General features: G+C 39.0%; 1 protein-coding gene across 4 annotated transcripts in view; it reads left to right on the top strand.

The window, feature by feature from the left end:
• The window catches only part of LOC136864009 (structural maintenance of chromosomes protein 1A), a 679,773-nt gene that overhangs the window by 162,193 nt on the left and 496,632 nt on the right, over window positions 1-20,948 (top strand). For all 4 annotated transcript variants that reach the window (XR_010859243.2, XR_010859244.2, XR_010859242.2 and 1 more), the window contains exon 7: window positions 8,483-8,734. Coding sequence is in view for 1 of the 4 variants with exons in the window: in XM_067140505.2 (XP_066996606.2) it covers window positions 8,483-8,734 (252 nt within the window). In the remaining 3 variants the exon portion in view is untranslated. The remainder of the gene's footprint in view (window positions 1-8,482; window positions 8,735-20,948) is intronic.

The following is a 20,948-nucleotide window of genomic DNA, read 5'->3' as shown; positions in this document are numbered from 1 at the left end:
TATTTGCTCACTTTCATCAATGGTTTTCATGATAAGGGGTCCCACTTTCTATTTTGCCTTACTGCTCTCACAGCTGTTAGAAACACACAGTGATCTCCTAGCTCTTCCATCATTTCTCTCCATTCCTGACCATTTAGTTCCTTATATATCCCATCAAATCCTCTCCATTGATGTTAGTGACGCTGAACTGAATACCAGTGCGATTACGAGAAGTAAAATGGAAGTGAAATTACATTACATTGATCCTGGATGTGTAATTTAATTAACACTATTTGGATGGTTTAACATCATAATTCTAAACATTTCATGATATGTAAATTATGTGAGATAAAGGAAGAGATACTGTAGTGGCTGATAAACATATACCAGTTAGTTCTTAGATGTGTCATAATATATTTTATGACTGTTTTCATGAAATAAGGTTTATCATAAGAAATAAGCTATAGGCCTATTACCACTTTAAAATGAAGTTTGTTAATAGCCACATTTTTCTAAATTTTGGAAAATAAAGTTTAGTAAACCTCCTGTAGGTGTGCCTAAAAATAATACGGGACCGATGACCTTCAGTGTTAGGCCCCTTAAAACAACCTTCGATGTTAGGCCCCTTGAAACAACAAGCATGCCTAAAAATTATATGGTGTACTTTATATCTCAACATCAATATCTCATGACATAATAATGGGAAATATCTCATCTTCACCACATTTTATTCATCCAATTACAAATGTTACCTTATCATATACTGTAGCAAGTGAAAATGCAACGATAAAAGACAATTGCACTCTTGAAATCTTTTCAAACTTTTTATCTGTTTCACACAAGCAACTACTAATACACATGCACAGCGCAAGTTATAATGTTCTGTGTTCCGTACATAAAGTCCATAAATTAACTTCTGTATGAGTATTCACATTCTTCTTCATTGTTGCAAGAATCACATGTGTAGGTAACTTTTACATGTTTCTTGCTAGCAAATTAATTGCAGGAAGTGCTCTGAATGGTAGCTCGACCACATAAGCAATATCTTTGTTTCTTCTTCACTAGTCTATCAGGGTTTACTTCATCTACTGCAGGTCTACAATATATGTCGAAGAATGCTGTGCTATCAGACAGCAGCGACTTCATGTTTGCCCTTTCTATAAGGTGCGGTTTCATAGCTAAATACAGGAAATTCTCTGGTATGAGTGAACACATGGAAGGATTACAATCACTCATTTTCTTCCATTGATAAGGATTTAGATATCCTGCACGTAGTCAAAAAGGGAACTTTATTAAACATTCGAGAAAACATTCACATAAACCTCGATCAAAAATCTAATCCCATTCATAATCTCAATGAAATTCAAGAAAAAACTACCATTCTGGTTTATATAATAACTAAAAAAGATTTGAATCAGCAAACAAGCAAGTTTGCCGCAACACGTAATACAGGTCTGGCTTCTTATTCTTCAACTCACTGCCCCTCCCCTCATCCGCTGCTTCCCCTCTGAACATAATCTCTGAGCAAACCCCAGTTAGTGCGAAGGTCAACATCAACCCGACCTGAACTACATACTCACGGGGCTGGAAGAAAGAGTGAGTGAGTAAATGTTTCGGCATTTTATCCTATTGATTTTTACTCATTAAAAGTTTTCACACTCAGCTTTCTGATTTCAATTCAGATTCCTGGTTAATAATTTCACTCTTTGTGAAGAAATACGGAGCTCAAATGTTCACTCTGTTCTGGAATTGAAACGGCAAAAACCATTTGACGATTCATTAAAAACAGTCCACCTAATTTTTTAAGGAACTCTTCCAGCCAAACTAAATATCATTCAAATCTGGACTTATTTCTGTTCAAAATGAAATGAAATGAAATGAAATGGCATATGGCTTTTAGTGCCGGGAGTGTCCGAGGACAAGTTCGGCTCACCAGATGCAGGTCTTTTGATTTGACTCCCGTAGGCGACCTGCGCGTCGTGATGAGGATGAAATGATGATGAAGACGACACATACACCCAGCCCCCGTGCCAGCGAAATTAATCAATTAAGGTTAAAATTCCCGACCCTGCCGGGAATCGAACCCGGGACCCCTGAGACCAAAGGCCAGCACGCTAACCATTTAGCCATGGAGCCGGACTCTGTTCAAATAAGCTTTCATTTTACAAGAACAAGACTGAAGAACGATGAACATTTTAAATATTGTGTTTTTATTATAACTTATGAATGTCCTTTGTCTCAATAATTTCTTTATGTACTACTGTTTTATATATATATATGTGTATATATATATATATGTCTTTTTTCTTTGTACTCTCAAGTTGAAGATGACCTCAAGTAAGATAAAAACATGTCCTTTAACCCGTTAACTGGGGAGCGCGCGATACGGTAACTCTGTTCTGGTGGGGACGAATTTTCGTAACTCGAAAAATAATCAAATAAATTCAAGAAACCTTCCAAATGTTGATATACTTGATAATAAAATGCTACGTATATCCTAATTCTGATGTAGAAAGTGATTTTTTGCCTATTTGTTAATATTTGTGGGTGTTATAGTTTGGGAGCAAAAACGACCTAAGTCTCGTACTAACTTCTGTATATTAAAAATATAAATTTCTTTTCGGAATATCTATATTTTCATATTAATTTCAGGAAAATTAAAAGCCTATACACTGCAAATACACTTTATCATTAACTAATCTACAATTTCTGAAATAAATACCGCAGTTGAGAGAAATACATTTCATTCTGGGTTTGCAATCGCAGTAATAAGTTGAGAGTTAGTACTTACAGTGGTAGCCTGGTTCTAATCGTCTTCTCACAATAATTACTTCTTTATCGAAATGAATTTACACATCAGGACTGATTTCACTAATTATATTATTTACACTAGTCACACAGTTTACATCTCACGCACTGTTTTTACACATCTTGCATGTGATAAACACGGAAACACGGAGCTGCACAGAGAGCGACGTCGCAGTCACTGCACCTGTAGATTGTTTCACGTCTTTCTCTTTTCGCCAGACACACCACGCACCTCTTCACACCATGCTGCCTTCTTCCCGATGGTGGATTCACATCAGGAAAATGCCTACCGCTGAATCTTTCTGTGGGAGCAGCGGGAAGTGGTCTAACTGAAAGGACAGGCATTGCTTCAGCGGGGGTTGAACCTGTGTACTTTTCGAGGATTTTATCGATGAGGTGAATTCTGAACTGCAGGTGATTGCATTTTCCTCCATGTTGCCGGAAAATGATGAATGAATTGAATACCACGAGGTCCAGAAGATGCCGGAAAATTTTCTGGTAATATTTCTTCATTCGCTTCCTTGCTGTGGAGCACATAATGACGTACTGATCAGAAAGGTCAACTCCCCCCATAGAATCATTGTAGTCTATGCAAACTACAGGTTTCTCTTTGGTTTCGTCCTTTCCTCTGATAGGGATAGTTCGCATTTCAGCATCGTGGATACTACTGAGCATGCAAACATCTCTGTTGTCCTTCCATTTTAGAACCATGAGTTTCTTTCGATAAGCAGCCGTTACCTCTCCTTTCTTCAGCTTTTTACTCATAAGTTCCTTAGGGAGATTTTTCCGGTTGGTTCTTACTGTACCCACTGCGTCAGTATCGAGGTCATTTAGCAGGTCGTATAATTCAGGGCTGCTATAGTAGTTGTCCATTCCTATCAGGTATCCTTGTTTCAGTAGATTATCTGCCAGAGTACACACAATTCTCGTCGGCTTGGAAGACTGTGATAGATCGATGCCATGGACTTCACTCTTGAGTTCTGTTGATTTTCCCGTGTACCACAACATATTCCACACGTAACCCGTTTTCGCTTCGCAAATTTTGTAAGATTCCATCCCGAACCGGGATCTTTTCTTTGGAATGTATACTTTCCAACCAAGGCGACCTTTCCATAGAAGAAGGCTTTCGTCTATGGATAGCTGGTCATCCGGGATGTAAGCCTGTTGAAACATTTTCACAAAGTGATCGAAGACTGGCTTTACCTTGTATAGTTTATGAGGCATCTGCCCATCGTAGGCCTCATTGTCAGAAAAATGGAGAAATTTCAAGAGAAGGAAAAACCTCTTTTCCGTCATGGTCTCGTAAAATATGGGCGTGGCCAGTAACTTGTTACGAGAAAAATAATGCTCCATTGTAGGTTTGTGGATAATCCCTTGAAGAAGCAAAAGTCCGAATAAAAGTTTTATTTCATCCTTATTTGTAGGTATCCAGTCTTTTTCCCTACTCCTCCGTTTCATTTTGTGAACCAGTGTTTTCCCACGAATTTTCTGTTGCGCATAAATATTAGTTTGCTCAGCAATATACTGACAGATAGTATCGTCCACAAACAGTTCGTAAATATCCTCTGGAGTCTTTACATCCATAAACTGTCCTTTTACTCCAGGAAGGAACTTTGTTGGAAATCTACTCCTTTTCTGTCCATCTTCTACCCACGTAATAGGCCCTGACATATCACTGCAGTTTGAATCTGCCTGTATCTCTCCATCGTCACTGTCGTCACCCGAGGTGTTACTTTCGAACCCGCGACCATTCGCTGTGATAGCACCAGAATGCTGTCCTGTACCACATGTGCCTCCTTCTCCAGAGAACGAATTATCTTCACTATCTGAATGGAAGTCACTGAAGTCATCGTCCTCGTCGCTAAACTCCAACATTTCATGTACATGTGAACGCAAGCTGTCATCACGTAATTCTTCAACTCGATGTCGTTTAGAAGACATAATTATGACTGAAAAGTACTCTTATGAAACAACAGAAGTGCAACGCATCTATAAGTTCAAATTCACTCCTCCCCGAAATTACAGTACTCCTTTTCACACTGATATACTATACAGTTCCTAGTCTCATAAAACACTAAAGTTTTCGAGTAAGCACATAGCAAGGACGCAGCTGATTAGCCTAGTTCCCGTGCGAGGCGAACACATAGCGCGCTTTTGCACGGAAGCGAATTATGTTGAATGATATACATCTCTCTCTGATCTGTTTCTGTTAAGCGGAAGTACTTACTAAAAATACCACTTGATGACAGGGGTATGCAGATAACGAGGACTGAATTTCATAACTCTGGCTAAGCTGAGAGTCGAGGAAAAAAATAAAATAGCAGCGTACGATTGAAGTCGCTCTCCCCACCTGGCTGGTTATTTCCTCGAGCGACTTAAGTCGCGCTCCCCAGTATACGGGTTAATGTTTTAGACAGACCATTTATTAAATTGTAACGACTTTGTATTGAACAGGTGGACAGTATACTTGTAAATTCGTTTTAGCATTTGTATATTGAAACAGGGACGCCCGTACTTCAGTTTGCGGAGAGCATGGATAACGCCATGGCATGTACGGTTCATGCTTTAGAGAGTATGAGAGAAGGTTAGTGAAATAAGTTCATATTTAAAGTGGAACTTGCAGTTTATTCAAAAGAAATGCATAGAAATTTTATCACCTTTTACAGACGAATAGTTTGAATGTCCTTGAAGATGTGGAGGAGGCGTCGTTCTGCGGCGTTGGCGTCGTCTGCCGTCGTCGGCGCCGGCGTCGTCCCACATCGTCAAAATCGGTGTTGACCCACGGCTGTTGTCAGCCCTTGATGTTGATGGAGACTCGAACCTGGGGCGGTCGTCTGATGATAGTGCAGCGTGGAATAGTTGTTGAGTTTTGTATTCCACAAAGTCCTATGAAAGGAGCAGAGAAGTGTAGAACTTTCGCACAGAATGTCAGTGGAATCTGATACGACACTTCTCTACCGCACTGCACTGCGAATTAAGGCAAGACACTGTTTGCTGGTCGAATAGGTTCCACTGTAAATGGTGTTGGACGCATATTTGAGAAAGAAAAAAAAAGAGATGAGTTCAAAGTCACAGTTCTGTGAGAATAATGCAATAATCACTATCGAACTTGAAGTGATAAGCAATGAAAATAATCTGGAATTTTCTGAGATATGATGGTTCACCACTTCACTCAGTCTCGAAAGAAAATAAATTGAGTCCTTCGGACACAGTCTCTGCACTGTTTGCAATGAGTACATGCAATGTCCTAGCACGCACGCACGCACGCACGCACGCACGCACACACACACACACACACACACACACACACACACACACACACACACACACACTCGTAGAAAGAAATTAAAGTATCTGCGAAGACGGAAGGAAACAGTTTATAACACAGTCTTGTGAAAGAGAACCAAGTTCTGTTACGAAAAAATCACGTAACTTCTCAGAGGTAAAATTACCACTGAGGCACAATATTACACGTAAATTTAGACATAGTCTTTATGAGAGGAATTGAGATAGTCCCTCGAAAAGAAATAAAAGTACCGTATTCCACAAATCAGCACTGTCCTTGAAAGGAAATATCGGCACAGTTGTATGAAAGTAAATGTTAGCACAGCTCTGTGAAATGGATTGACACAGTCTTTTAAAAGTGAAGGTTGGCACAGTTTTATCAAAAGAAAATGTCAACACTGTTTTTCTCATGGAGTGATTGACACAGTCTTTGAAAGAAAAGTAGGCACTGTTCTTTACAAAATAAAGTGACACTGTCCATAAAAGAATTGTTCAGTCACTAGGGCACAATTTTACGAGATAGCCTAACACAGTTTCATGTAGAGGAAACAACTAAAGCACAGTCTTTATGCCCTAAGTCCTTTAAGCACAGTTTCAAAATGTACAGTCTCTTCAATTACACAGTTCAAAAACGAAATGATGTTACACGGCTCGACAGACTGATATTAACAAGAATAAGCTTTCGCTTACACGCGAAGTTAGAGTCCACAGAGAAGGCTTTCAACACTAGTATTACGTACTTTCGAACCCTGGTCTTCAGCCGGACAGAGTAACGAACCGTATCACATAGCGAGGTGACTGGTTCACGACGATGTGCTCGCTCGCACACACACTGACACGTCCAGTGACACACTGACCCACTCAAGGCTGGTGACTTCCTTTTATTGCCCAAGGTCGGACGGCGAGACTGTAAATGTGAGCATCTTAAAAATTCATATCTCGGCCATCCTTCCGCCGATTTTAATGAAATTTTGGGTAGTAGCATTTGTTGTCCAGGCTTACAAGGTGACGTTCTCGAAATTACAATTTAACCTTCTGTTCGTGATGAAATGCCATACAATAGAAAAGAACTTTCCGTGTGACGTCACTTGGCCTTGGCTGGCACTCTGAAGCAGCGCTTGCTTGCATGCTGTCCCCCACAATACCTGCGTGCTCGGCACTCGTTTTGAATCCATACAGCCGGGTGTTAGTGAGTTCTCCTCAAGAAATACATGAATGCGAATGCTCGCAGGGCATTCCCGTTTCAATATATATATATATTTTCAAGTCAATACGGAACCAGTGATGAAATTTATTACATGTAATAAGGAGACACAGGTAAAAATGGGTACAGGGAGCTGAAGATAATGCTGTTTGCAGATTATATTATTCTCCGGAAAGCAAACAGAGAGGATGTACAAACCCTACTTGATGTGTTGAGCAAGGTTATTGAAAATTATGGAATGAAAATCAACATGGAAAATAGTAAGATGATGTTGTCTTAGAGGAGAAAGGGAAGAGAATTATTAAAATAAAGGAACAAAATCTTGAAATAATAGTACTGACATAGGCACTGGAGATGTGGACACTGACAAAAAGGCAGGGGAATAATATCCAGGCCATTGAAATTAAATTTCTAATGAAGTATAGTAGGTAAGAAAAGAAAGGACAGATTAAGAAATGGGGCTGTCTGGTGGGAAATTGGAGGGGAGAAGCTTTACGACAGAGTAGATAGTGATAATTGTAGTTTGTTTGGGCATGTTAAGAGGATGGAAGAGGGAAGAATACTGATGTGGATGGTGGATACTCAGATAGATGGAGGGAGGGCAAGAGGGTGACCTTGACTAAGGTGGTTGAAAACGATCAAGAATATTATAATTAGAAGAAACACAGATTGGAACACAGTGAAGGAATAACAATGGAGCTTGGATAGAGTAAGATGGAAAGGTGCTATAAACATACAAGCCCAGCTGGAGATGATGATGATGATGATGATGATCTTTTTTAAACTGCAAAAACTTTTAATTAAATATAGTCTCAGTTGTATGAGATTTTTAACAGGAGCATATATCATTGATCAGATATACAGACATTCAGTAAAACATTTCTTGTTTCTTTTAGCTTCCATATTTTTTTACAATTATACCTTTTCACTGCCTTGTTTTCTCTTCCTATACTGTCATTGAAGATCTTTTAAAGTAATATTGGTTATTAACTCTGGCTTTGTGAAAAAAAGTTCTTAGCATCATGTGAATGGCCGTTCTAATCCCCTTCCCTCTTTCTGTCTCTCATGATGATGATGATGATGATGATGATGATGATGATGATGATGATGACAGTGATGAACTTTTTGAGCCCTGCCATCTTCTTTAGACCCTCAGCTTTGATCTGTATGAACTTCCTGTTTGTTAACATTACATTTCATTTTTAGGAAGTGGAAATCAATAAAAAGCGACCTACATTCATCAAGGCAAAAGAGCGTGTAGCTCATATCCAGAAGAAACTGGAGTCTGCTCGCAAGTCATTAGCCCAGGCAAAGAAGGCAGATGCTGCACATGAACAAGATATTCGTGAATTGGAAGATGAACTGGCAGAAGTGGAAGCAAAGAAGCGCGAGTACGAGGACATGGTGGCCGGAGAGTCACAAAGCCAGGGCCGTGACGTGCACCTGGAAGACGCTCAGGTGGGAGATAATCTTTCTGTTCTTTCAGAATGCATTTGAGAATTTTGCTGCACTGATGATTTGATAGAATGTAATATCTGTTGAATGTACTGTAGATTGGTTTTTCTTCTATGTACAATAGTTCAATCATTATTTTAATTTTGTGGATGCATTGTATCAGAAAACTGAAAGTGATTGCTGTTTAGTTTCCTGTGAATTAAATAGGGGTAATATTTTTATATTTAGACTGATATTTTTTGTTCTCTTTTTGGTAATGGTTTCATTTACCTAAACTTAATAGTCTGTTTTGCTACCTGTGGTTTTACTTTTTTTTTTTTTTACATAGCTTCCTGTTTTCTTATTGATTTATTAATCTCAGTAGTATTTGCATGTTATAAATTAAGTAAGTCTGTGTTCCCGTGCACTTTGATAGCATACGACATGATCCTTTTGAACATCATTCATAATATTAGTTCATTACAAAAATTTTGATAGTTTCTGCAATATGGGAGGATGAAAGGTGGGAAGAATTACATACATACATACATACATACATACATACATACATACATACATACATACATACATACATACATACATACATTATTATTGTTATTAGAGACTGTTGTGCCTTTCAACATTCAGTTCTGCAAGCCTCTTTGAATTTACTAAACGTCGCCACAATCCTCGATATGCAACTAGTGCTGTGGCGTCATTTAGTTCTATATCTCTTATCTTTAAATCGTTAGAAACTGAGTCTAACCATTGTTGTCTTGGTCTCCCTCTACTTCTCTTACCCTCCATAACACAGTCTATTATTCTCCTAGGTAACCTATCCTCCTCCGTTCGCCTCACATGACCCCAACACCGAAGCCGGTTTCTGCATACAGCTTCATCCATTGAGTTCATTCATAAATTAGCCTTAATCTCCTCATTCTGAGTACCCTCCTGTCATTGTTCCCACCTATTTGTCCCAACAATCATTCTTGCTACTTTCATGTCTGTTACTTCTAACTTATGAATAAGATATCCTGAGTCCACCCAGCTTTCGCTCCCACCTGAAAACAGACAGATGTAAAGATAGTCTCATCTGGGAGCTGACTTCCTTCTTACAGAATGCTGTTGATCGCAACTGCAAGCTCACTGCATTAGCTTTACTACACCTTGATTCAATCTCACTTACTATATTACCATCCTGGGAGAACACACAACCTAAATATTTGAAATTATCTACCTGTTCTAGCTTTGTATCACCAATCTGACATTCAGTTCTTTTGAATTTCTTACCTACTGACATCAATTTAGTCTTCGAAAGGCTAATTTTCATACCATACACATTGCACCTATTTTCAAGTTCCAAGATATTAGACTGTAGGCTTTCAGCACAATCTGCCATTACGACCAAGTCGTCAGAGTAGGCCAGACTGCTTACTACATTTCCACCTAACTGAATCTCTCCCTGCCATTGTATACCTTCCAGCAGATGATCCATGTAAACTACGAACAACAAAGGTGAAAGATTACAGCCTTGTCTAACCCCTGTAAGTACCCTGAACCAAGAACTCATTCTACCATCAATTCTCACTGAAGCCCAATTGTCAACATAAATGCCTTTGATTGATTTTAATAATGTACCTTTACTTCTGTAGTCCTGCAGTATGGCGAACATCTTTTCCCTTGGTACCCTGTCATATGCTCTCTCTAGATCTACGAAACATAAACACAACTGCCTATTCCTCTTGCAGCATTTTTCAGTTACCTAGCGCATAGGAAAATCTGATCCTGACAGACCCTCTGTGGTCTGAAACCACACTATTTTTCATCCAACTTCCTCTCAAGTACTGATCGCACCCTGCCTTCCAAGATGCCAGTGAATACTTTGCCTGGTATACTAATCAGTGAGATGCCTTGATAGTTGTTGCAATCCTTCCTTTTTCCTTGGTTATAGATAGGTGCAATTACTGCTTTTGTCTAATCTGAAGGTACCTTACCAACACTCCATGCTAATCTTACTACTCTATGAAGCCATTTCATCCCTGTCTTCCCACGATACTTCACCATTTCAGGTCTAATTTCATCTATTCCTGCTGCTTTATGAAAATGGAGTTTATTTACCATCCTTCCCACTTCCTCAAGTGTAATTTCACCAACATCATTTTCCTCCTCCCCATGAACTTGGCTGTTCGCAACGCGACCAGGATGATTTCCTTTTACATTGAGAAGATGTTCAAAATATTCCCTCCACCTCTCCAGTGATTCCCTGGGATCTATTATGAGTTCACCTGAATTACTCAAAACACTGTTCATTTCCTTTATCCTTCCCTTCCTAAGATTCTTTATTACTGTCCAGAAAGGTTTCCCTGCTACTTGACCCAGCCTTTCCAGGTTATTACCAAAATCTTCCCATGACTTCTTCCCGGATTCAACAACTATTTGTTTCGCTCTGTTTCTTTCATCTACGTACAATTCCCTGTCTGCCTCGGCCCTTGTTTGGAACCATTTCTGATAAGCCGCCTTTTTACGTTTACAAGCTCCTTTCACTTCATCATTCCACCAAGATGTTTGCCTTTTCCCATCTTTACACACAGTTGTTCCTATAGAGCCGGGGTGGCCACTAACCTTAATTTTGGGAGCCGCAAATTTAGGAGCAAATTTAGGAGACAAAACTGGGATCATGTTTAGAAAATGGTTTGTAAATTGAAGATGTTTTCGTTTTATAACAAATCAAGGAACTTTTATTTTCTACACTACACAGAACAATTTTGTTGAGGTACACATCAAGGAATGAAATTTTACTTTTGAGAAGTACTTTTTCGAGTGTTCATTTTTGCTGTTAGTTTTTTGAAATCTGGCTGATAATTGGTAAGCCCAGTTCGCACAAGTTAACTTAAATGTTCATCAGTTAGTTAAGATCGATATTTAGATTTAATGAATTTAAGCGTTGAGTACAGTGATTCACACACGCATGTAGTCCCAAAGATTGAGATAAGTCTCATAGCACACTCTTTTGTTATTGGGTATTTTTCTTCTGGAGCATTCTTCCAAAAGTCTATGGTAGAAACTACACTTCGTTTGAGTCCTTTTACTCCTTCGTCTTCTAGCATTTCTAGTAGCTCCAACTCTACAGCTGCTGTATCCTTTGTTATTGGTGATGAAACAGGACAGCCTTCGCCCACAACATCAATAGCAAAAGGATTTTCAAGGAATGAAAATGAAGGTTTAAGTGATCTCATATCATTAAATAACATTAAGCCACACGTCGCTGCTACTGACTGCCGCCAGCCGCGAGATGTTGTTAGTTTCCATTAATTATATAAATTAATTTTACTCTAAGCTTGGTGTCAAGAGCCGCACGAGACTGATTCAAGAGCTGCATGCGGCTCGCGAGCTTCGTTGTGGCCAGCCCTGCTATAGAGTGTTCCAACCTTAAATTGCAGTACAGCGTAGATGGAGCGTGCTGTTGCGAAATCGACTCATGAAGATTATGCTCGAGTGTGACTCAAACATAGCGTCATAGTTCTACATTTTTCGTTTGTAATTTTGTAATTTTATGTTCATTCATTCATAAATTGATATATATATATTTTTTTTTTTTGCTAGGGGCTTTACGTCGCACTGACATAGATAGGTCTTATGGCGACGATGGGATAGGAAAGGCTTAGTAGTTGGAAGGAAGCGGCCGTGGCCTTAATTAAGGTACAGCACCATTTTTTGCCTGGTGTGAAAATGGGAAACCACAGAAAACCATCTTCAGGGCTGCCGACAGTGGGATTTGAACCCACGATCTCCGGATGCAAGCTCACAGCCGCGCGCTTCTACACGCACTAAATTGATATTCGTAGTATGGTAAAATAAATACAACATACCTTAATCACTGTCGTTGCTCTCAGACATTGGACGTACACCTTCAATCATTTCTGCAAGGCCTGATGCTCCCGCTTTGGATGAACGGGGTCGGGAGATGAACTTCATAATGATCCGGACAATGAAGAAAGTCTTATTAAAAACTGTTCATCGTCGACATCGTTCTGTAATTCGTCTGCTTTCCACAAATCTCTTTCAGTTTTCTTTACTTCGTTCACGTAATTTGCCCAATTGTCCTCCGTAATGTTCTTATACGCAGCTGTTATAAAATTTTCCTTGTCATTTTTCTTGAATGATACGTTATGATACCGGATGTAGTTTTTCACCTGGGACCACAGGAGACGTGGAATCTGCCGACCTGCCGCTTTTGCCATTTCATCTGTTCTCTGCTTATCATACAGATCCCTATGTTGAGAAGCGATGTGCAACATTTCTCGCTTGAGCATATTTGCTTTTTACGTAACCACTGTACGATGTCATCTTTTCGCCAAGAAGCCACCAGCAAAGGTTCCAACTTACGGGAATGATAGGCGGCATTATCCAGCACGAGCACGGCACCTTCGGGAGTGTTTAGCAACAGTTGTTCCGAAAACCACTTCTCATAAATTTCACCAGTCATTTCCTCGTGGGCGTCTGCCGTGTTTTTATGGCATAAAAATGTTAGTTCAGCATTTGGAACAAAACCATGTTCATTACCCGCGTGGACTAAGGCGAATCGCAGTCCATGGCTTTTCAGTGGCCTAAGTTCCGAACTCACCCCTTCATTGGCAGCCTGCCGTGCACTTTTCACTGTCGTATCCTTCCATTCTTTTGTCACTGTCTGCCCAATATTTACCCACGATTCATCTGTGTAAATTATAGCTTTATTTTGTGTCCTCAAACGTTTTATCTCCCTGAGATATCTGTGCCTCTAATTAATAATTTCATCGGTTTCAATGAAAGCTGCTTTTTTACCCTGTCTTAAATAACGGAAGCCTATATCATGTAAGAAGCGATACAACGTAGTTTTGGAAAATCGTGGTTAAGAATCTTCTTCATTCACCCAACTCAAAATCACGTATAATGTCGGTAGTATGTTAGCAAATAAGAGAGTGAACCACCCGACGCACTCCACTTTGCACAATTTCATCATATTTAGTTTTCCTTGCATTTTTCTGCCGTCCTTCTCTTTTTTTTTTTTTTTTTTTTTTTTGCGGGAGTTCGCAAAGGACCATGTGTGTGTTCCTTCCTTATAGCATAGATTGTTCTTTCGGAACAACCTGTAGCTTTAGCTGTTTCACTGACTGCGCTACTCACATTCATAGTTTTTAAAAAATAATCCAGGACACTCAGTATAATATTGCGTTCTTTTCCCCTGAGTTTGCCTACGGAACGTTTCTTTTTAATTTGACGATCCATTGTACATCCTTCTGCACTTTTCCTTCGAACTAAGAACCCCCCGCTCGAGCACGAACTCACAACTTCACAGACTACACAAACACAACAAACACAATCCACTTGTCCTCAGGAACTATACATTTATCACTGATCTTTATTTAATCAATCTTATAATACTGATTAAATTAACACCACTACACATGGCTGTCTATATTTAAAAGCTCACTGTTTGGGAGATCCCTACTGGCCAGCCAGCCGAGTCACTCGTGAAACGTAAACAAACGAGTCGTTCTCCCTGTCATAAATTAAGAGATAACGAGATAAGGACTTGAATGATTTCAAAATAACTTCCATATCTGAAGATCGTTTGCTTCGCTTTAACCACGCCATGATCCTTCTGCACTTTTTCTTCAAATTAAGATCCCTACACACGAGCACGAACTCCCGAACCACACAAACAAAGTACACTTGCCCTCAAGAATTGTACATATGTCACTGATATGTATTTAATGACTGTTATACATACTACTGACAAAATGAGCACTGCACTGCACTGCATGCGACTGTCTGAAAATGTTAAAAGCGCATGTTTGGGAGACCACTACCGGTACTTCAGCCAGCCAGACAGACAGAAAACTGATTAATGCATGAAACCAAAACTCAAGGATACATTCTTCCTGTCATAAATTAAGAACTAAGAAAGATAAGAACTTTGGGATTGTTTTTAACATAACTTCCATATCTGAAGTCCATTTGCCTCGCTTTAACCCCCCATGCGAATTCAATAGAAAAGACGCTGGCGAGCGTCTGAATTTTTCATGCCTGCGCATAAAAATCCCTGAACATGACTGAAAATAAATGCATATACTGCATTTTGTTATCATTTAAATTTAAAAATAAACAGATGTCCATCTGTGTCGGTGCGCGTAAAGCAACTTGCAAAAAAAAAAAAGACTGGATGAAGACTGAATATCTGGCTCTCAGAGTGATTTCTTTTATACAAGAAGAGGGCTGGGGATGGTACAAAGGGAAAGCCACACCTCCATCCCACACATCGGTCTGCTAAATCTTGTCTCTCGATATTGGATGAGGTGTCGAATAATAGCTCTAATATTCTACGTTCCACTGATCGAATCTCATCCTGATTGGATCATAGGTTTACAAAGCGTCATCTGATATTTTTCTGCAAATGAAGCCACGCCTTGGGGAATTCTAGCTTTGGCTCACGCGGTCAGACCCTTGACATCTGTTAGTAATTTGCCGCACCCTTATGCACTGCGTAATTGATGGTTCGTTAATTAAGTAGAACACATCTTGATGTCATAATTAAACATAAAATTTCCTGATTCCAGTGAGTTCTTACTCGTAAATATCCATCTCTGTTATTATTGAAAATGAAAACCTACAACCTGTTTTCCAGTCATTGACCGGGTCAGGGATGGAATGAATGAAGCAGATATAGGCTGTTAGTTCGATGGGGTCACCACTCCCAAAGTGATTTACTAATGACTGATAGATGCTATGAAATGAGAATGGAGAGTGTTGCTGGAATGAAAGGTGACAGGGAAAACCGGAGTAGCCGGAGAAAAACCTGTCCTGCCTCCGCTTTGTCCAGCACAAATCTCACATGGAACGACCGGGATTTGAACCACAGTATCCAGCGGTGAGAGGCCGACGCGCCGCCGTCTGAGCCACGGAGGCTCCTCTGTTGTTATTATTATTATATTAATAATAACAACAACTGAAGGCTTTCAGTTGGCATCAATGGATATGCAGGGAGATACACAAAAAATTATATTTTCACGGGTTGACACAACTTAGTAAAGACACCCCTCTGACCTAAATCTTCGGTCACGTGGTGCGTGCCTGTTGTCTCCTCACTCTTGCAGAGAGAGAGAGAGAGAGAATTGAATTGAATTGAATTTATTGATAATGATGATATACATGCCACTGAGGCTGAAAAGCCCCTTTATGTAGCGTCTACTTATAACACAATACAAGTTTATGAATATACTAACTACATTTTATAATATTAAAATATCAAATTAAACATTAAACTTAAAATTAAACTTAAAATTAAAATACAGATACCAATTCCAATAAAGTTAAAACATAAATCATATAAGAAGTAATAAAGCATATCATTCGTTATTTTAATATTTTAGGCTACAAGAATCTCAGGAATATAAAAAACAGAAAGAATTTTCTTAGAAATATACATATTTTCTTATTATTGGACACAAGAATACCCGATCTCAGCCCCTTGCGTACTCCTCCAGGTAGATAGATGTTAAGGACTGCTTTAGTTGGGTACAGTTCCTGTCATTTGCGAAACGGTGAAGGTTAGAGAGAGAGAGAGAGAGAGAGAGAGAAAGAGAGAGAGAAAGAGAGAGAGAGAGAAAGAGAGAGAGAGAGAGAGAGAGATATATACTGGCTGGCACGCGCCCTGTTTACACTAAGTGCGCATAATGGGACTCCTGTCTTCCCAGAGAGAGAGAGACTCGTGCTCCGTATAGTGCTAAATGTGCTAGTTATGACACTAATTATCACAGAATGACGTGGAAAACTGCATATTACATTCACAGGGTGTCACGACAAACTATTTACGGTGTCGTGAACGGTCACAGTATAACATCTAATATTACTTTGCTTAAGTCCCATTCTCTTCTCGCCGGGCTGAGTGGCTCAGACGATTGAGGTGCTGGCCTTCTGACCCCAACTTGGCACTCAGTCAGGTGGTATTTGAAGAGGCTCAAATATGTCAGCCTCGTGTTGGTAGATTTACTGGCACATAAAAGAACTCCTGCGGGACTAAATTCTGGCACCTCTGCATCTCCGAAAACCGTTAAATTAGTTAGTGGGACGTAAAGCCAATAACATTATTATTATCATTCTCTTCTCCCTCAAAATTATGTCTTTCAAGACTGAATGCACTGTATGAGATGTACGCTTTGATATTATACTGTAGTGTACTATGGTATATGCTATGGCATGAGTTTTTTAAAGCCCAAAATAGCGTTATCTATTTTACATTTTTCTTAATTTTGATTTAAAACTATGTCATTTCATCCGAATAACTGTAAAGCCGAATGATGGCAAATGGCATTATAATATGTTGATTCACAACTATGACTGTATGTAAGATATAGGTGAGGAATTGTCAGAATATTTCTTAATGGGATGTAAAATCAATAACTTTATTATTAATATTTCTTAATTATTTCAGACAGAGCAAAACTATGCTGCTTTCTACGTACTGATGGTGTATCCAGTGCTCTTGATAGTGACTGTGTTCATGCATAGTTTTGAAAAGTCAGCCTCAACTTGGTGTTGTTTATTTGCCCTTAATCTACTGGATCTACAGCACATCCTTCATAGATTATATCGTTTATTTAATACAAGAACATCATAACTCAAAAACAGCCTGTGTTTAGTTAAGTGTACCATTTTATTGGATCTTGCATGCACTCTTAATTGGTATATGTAACTGAAAATGGGCAGTTTTTGAGTTATGATGTATTAAATGAGTGATATGTGCACACAGAAAGTGGACTGGCAATTAATGTTCAATAAAATGTTGCTTTATTTCATTTGACTGTTTCCTTTGGTAGCATGCCACCAAAGTGTTGGCACCAAATATATACACAGCTTGCCAGACCACGACCATTGCACTAACCAACTGCGAGTAAGAAGGGGCTAGACTGGATAAACTATAAAAAGTGGCATCTCTGCGTCAAACAATTATCTGGAGCATACTGTTGCTAAAAATGAATGAGAATATACAAGCCAGCTCCTTTTGATTTCTTCTTGCCATTCGTCGGAAGATTTCTCTTTGCAAGTTCATCTTTAAGTTGCTGTACAGACGTATCTTTCGGTATCACTTGCATTTGGTTCTGATTCACACTTACACTGGTATTAACTGCCAAATATTATTCTTTGATCCTGTGCTGTCATGGTCGCCAATGTCTTATCCACAAAGACACACACACGAAATGTTGTCAGTTGTGTACAGTGTTTGATTTGCAAATTATTTACACATTATACACACACAAACTAATAAACTGCCATCATGAACAAAACACTGTTACGAAGAAGCAGAAGACGACTGGAGATTGCAACACTTGCATGTCAACCAACTACCGCATAACAAATTCACGTACTCGATTAACGACTTGCATTCATAACTTTCACTAAAACAACTCCATTCAACTCTCAAGACTGCCTCTTAATGTACATTGCTTGGCCAGGCTTCTAGAAGAATATGACACAACATGTTTTCTCATAATTTTGAGAGACTCTAATAGCCTATTTACAATGAATGTATTTTTCTGTAACTTTCCAGTGCCAAATATATGTTGTTCTGGACTATTACCGTGCGTTGCACAACATTGCATTGGATTTATACATCATATATACAGGTAATAATAAATTATATACTGTTAATTGTGTGTTCTTAATCGTCGCCATAAGACATATCTGTGTCGGTGCAACATTAAGCAAATAGCAAAAAAATGTGTGGTCTTACATTAAATAAACTCATATTAATATACATACAGCAGATGTTTCATGGCATAACCTCACAAGTAATACGATCATGATTTATACCAAATGAAGTCGATACATAACTACGTAAATAATAATAATACTAATACCAATACTAATAGATGTAAACAACTTCATAGCCGCACCTCACAAGTCATAATAATAATAATGATGGTGATGATGATGATGATGATGATGATGATCGAGCTCGATGTTTCCATTATTTACCCATGGGTTAGAGAATTGTTTCCAAGTTATACTAGTCCATTACACTTGCATCAGTCTCACATGTTGCTATCCAGTAATCGGGAGATAGTGGGTTCGAGCCCCACTGTCGGCAGCCCTGAAGATGGTTTTCCGTGGTTTCCCATTTTCACACCAGGCAGATGCCGGGGCTGTACCTTAATTAAGGCCACGGCTGCTTCCTTCCACTTTCCTAGACCTTTCCTATCCCATCGTTGCCATAAGACATATCTGTGTCGGTGCGACGTAAAGCAAATAGCAAAAAAAATTTTATAAAAGTCTCACATGTTCTAATCGATGGAGTGTGTTCACCATATGTTTCTACCAAGGAAACGATGACTTTCCACAGCCATTTGTTTTTGATTAATTAAGAAAAGGAATGCATGCCACAAATTTTCTTTTTCAGGCACAAACATCGTCATGATCACTGAACGATACAACACATACACTAGTGTTTGGCGGACTCACCATGTGTGTGTTGGTAGGATAATTTCAGACAAACAAACTGACGTATGTGTCAGATTCATAAACTGCATACTGTTTGTTTGCGCCATCTCTTAGTGTACCAGAAAAGACTTATGCAAACCCCTGGTACTTCTGTATAATGGATATGTACTATGAGATGGTAGCATATCCATTTGTAAACCTATTTTGGAATATTGAAGATTCAATTAATGCAGTGGGCTAGACCCACTCTACAGGAAACAGGCAAACAAAGGAAAATACAATGATATTACAAGTTATATAGTAAGGTTGCCTGCTCCAAAACAAGGTAAACTATAGCACTGAAGAGCACCATTTTGATTAAATTTAATCATTGAAGATGTGAAACTGCCCTTAGAATTCCTGCACGTGATATAAGTTGAGACATGATAAAGAAAATATGACTTACATTATTTTGCGAAATCAGCCCGAACTCTCCTGTGGAGCGAGAGCTCAAACTATAGACGTCCATTCTGACAGAGAACCAAGATGAGAATACAAGAGGCTAACTCATGTCTTCAGATATAAAGCCCCCAGTTTTTACGTGCCACTCTTCCAAAACAAGGGAACCAAATGTCCAATCATGTGCAGAATTCGATCCAAGAAGCCTTCTCACCTTCTTAGATGTGGGTTGAACATTTTCATACCCTCTGACTGTTGCGAGAACACCACAGACAAGGGTTCTTTCTAGTGCCATTCCCTCATGCCCTGATACTAACCTGAACACTATAAACGACGGTTCTTCTGGCATCCGTGAGTCATGAGAAGTAAATAGCCAGGCCTGCCATAGAGTGTTCAAACTGTTCACTTCCCTGTATTGCTGCACAGAACAAAGACTCCCCACTTTTATACACATGCAACCCCAAAGATATTTGTACATACACTTCATAAATGGCACAGTCATGAGCAAGATGATAATTTACGTTGATTGCTATTTTTGTGTGTGTATATTATCTGAGTTTAAACAAGGCAGATATTGAGTACCCAGTCCTGTGATCAAGCACATGCCTTGGGTCACATGGATAAGATGTCGAATTCTGACACTACCAGTAACATTGCCAGAGAATGTTACATGACTGACTTGAGCATAGAAAGTAATGATCTAGATATTTTTGTGAGAATTAAATGAGTTCCCCTATCCTTTTCATCATTCTGAATTGAGCAGATTAGTATGTGACTTTAGTCTTACTAAAAATGGTAAAATTGTATATATAAGATTGAAAGAAAAAATAAATCTCTCTTCTCTAACAACATTATACTGGTGTAGAAAATATGAAGAAAGGTTGAAGCAATTGTTTTTAAATAAAGGTGAACTTGGGTAATGTTTGTAACTTCCCTGCCCTTATTGATCATCTAGTAATCCTTTATGAACCAAAAGACTGCCTCTTATCTGACTCAAGCAGACAGTGTACCGGGTGTTCTCATAATGAGAATGTACATCATTGCCGATTACTTATTCATTTCCTTAAAGAAATTTTCTGTAATTCTAAATAAAAGTAAGAATACATAAAACACTTGCAGTAGATATGATATGGGGGTGTGCAGTATCTTATTGAGACAAAAAGGAGGATACACTAAATTTCCATGCTCTGTGTGAAAGGGACAGTAGTGTGAAGGAAAGACATAGATCTGTAATAAAATGGCCCAGAAGAAAGATCTTGGTCCCAGGATCTAAATAGTGAATATCTCATTTAATGATCTGCCAAAAGATTTGTTGCCCACTTCC

Source organism: Anabrus simplex, chromosome 2, assembly GCF_040414725.1.
Source record: "Anabrus simplex isolate iqAnaSimp1 chromosome 2, ASM4041472v1, whole genome shotgun sequence".
Taxonomy (NCBI): domain Eukaryota; kingdom Metazoa; phylum Arthropoda; class Insecta; order Orthoptera; family Tettigoniidae; genus Anabrus; species Anabrus simplex.
This window is presented reverse-complemented; position numbering and strand designations above follow the sequence as displayed.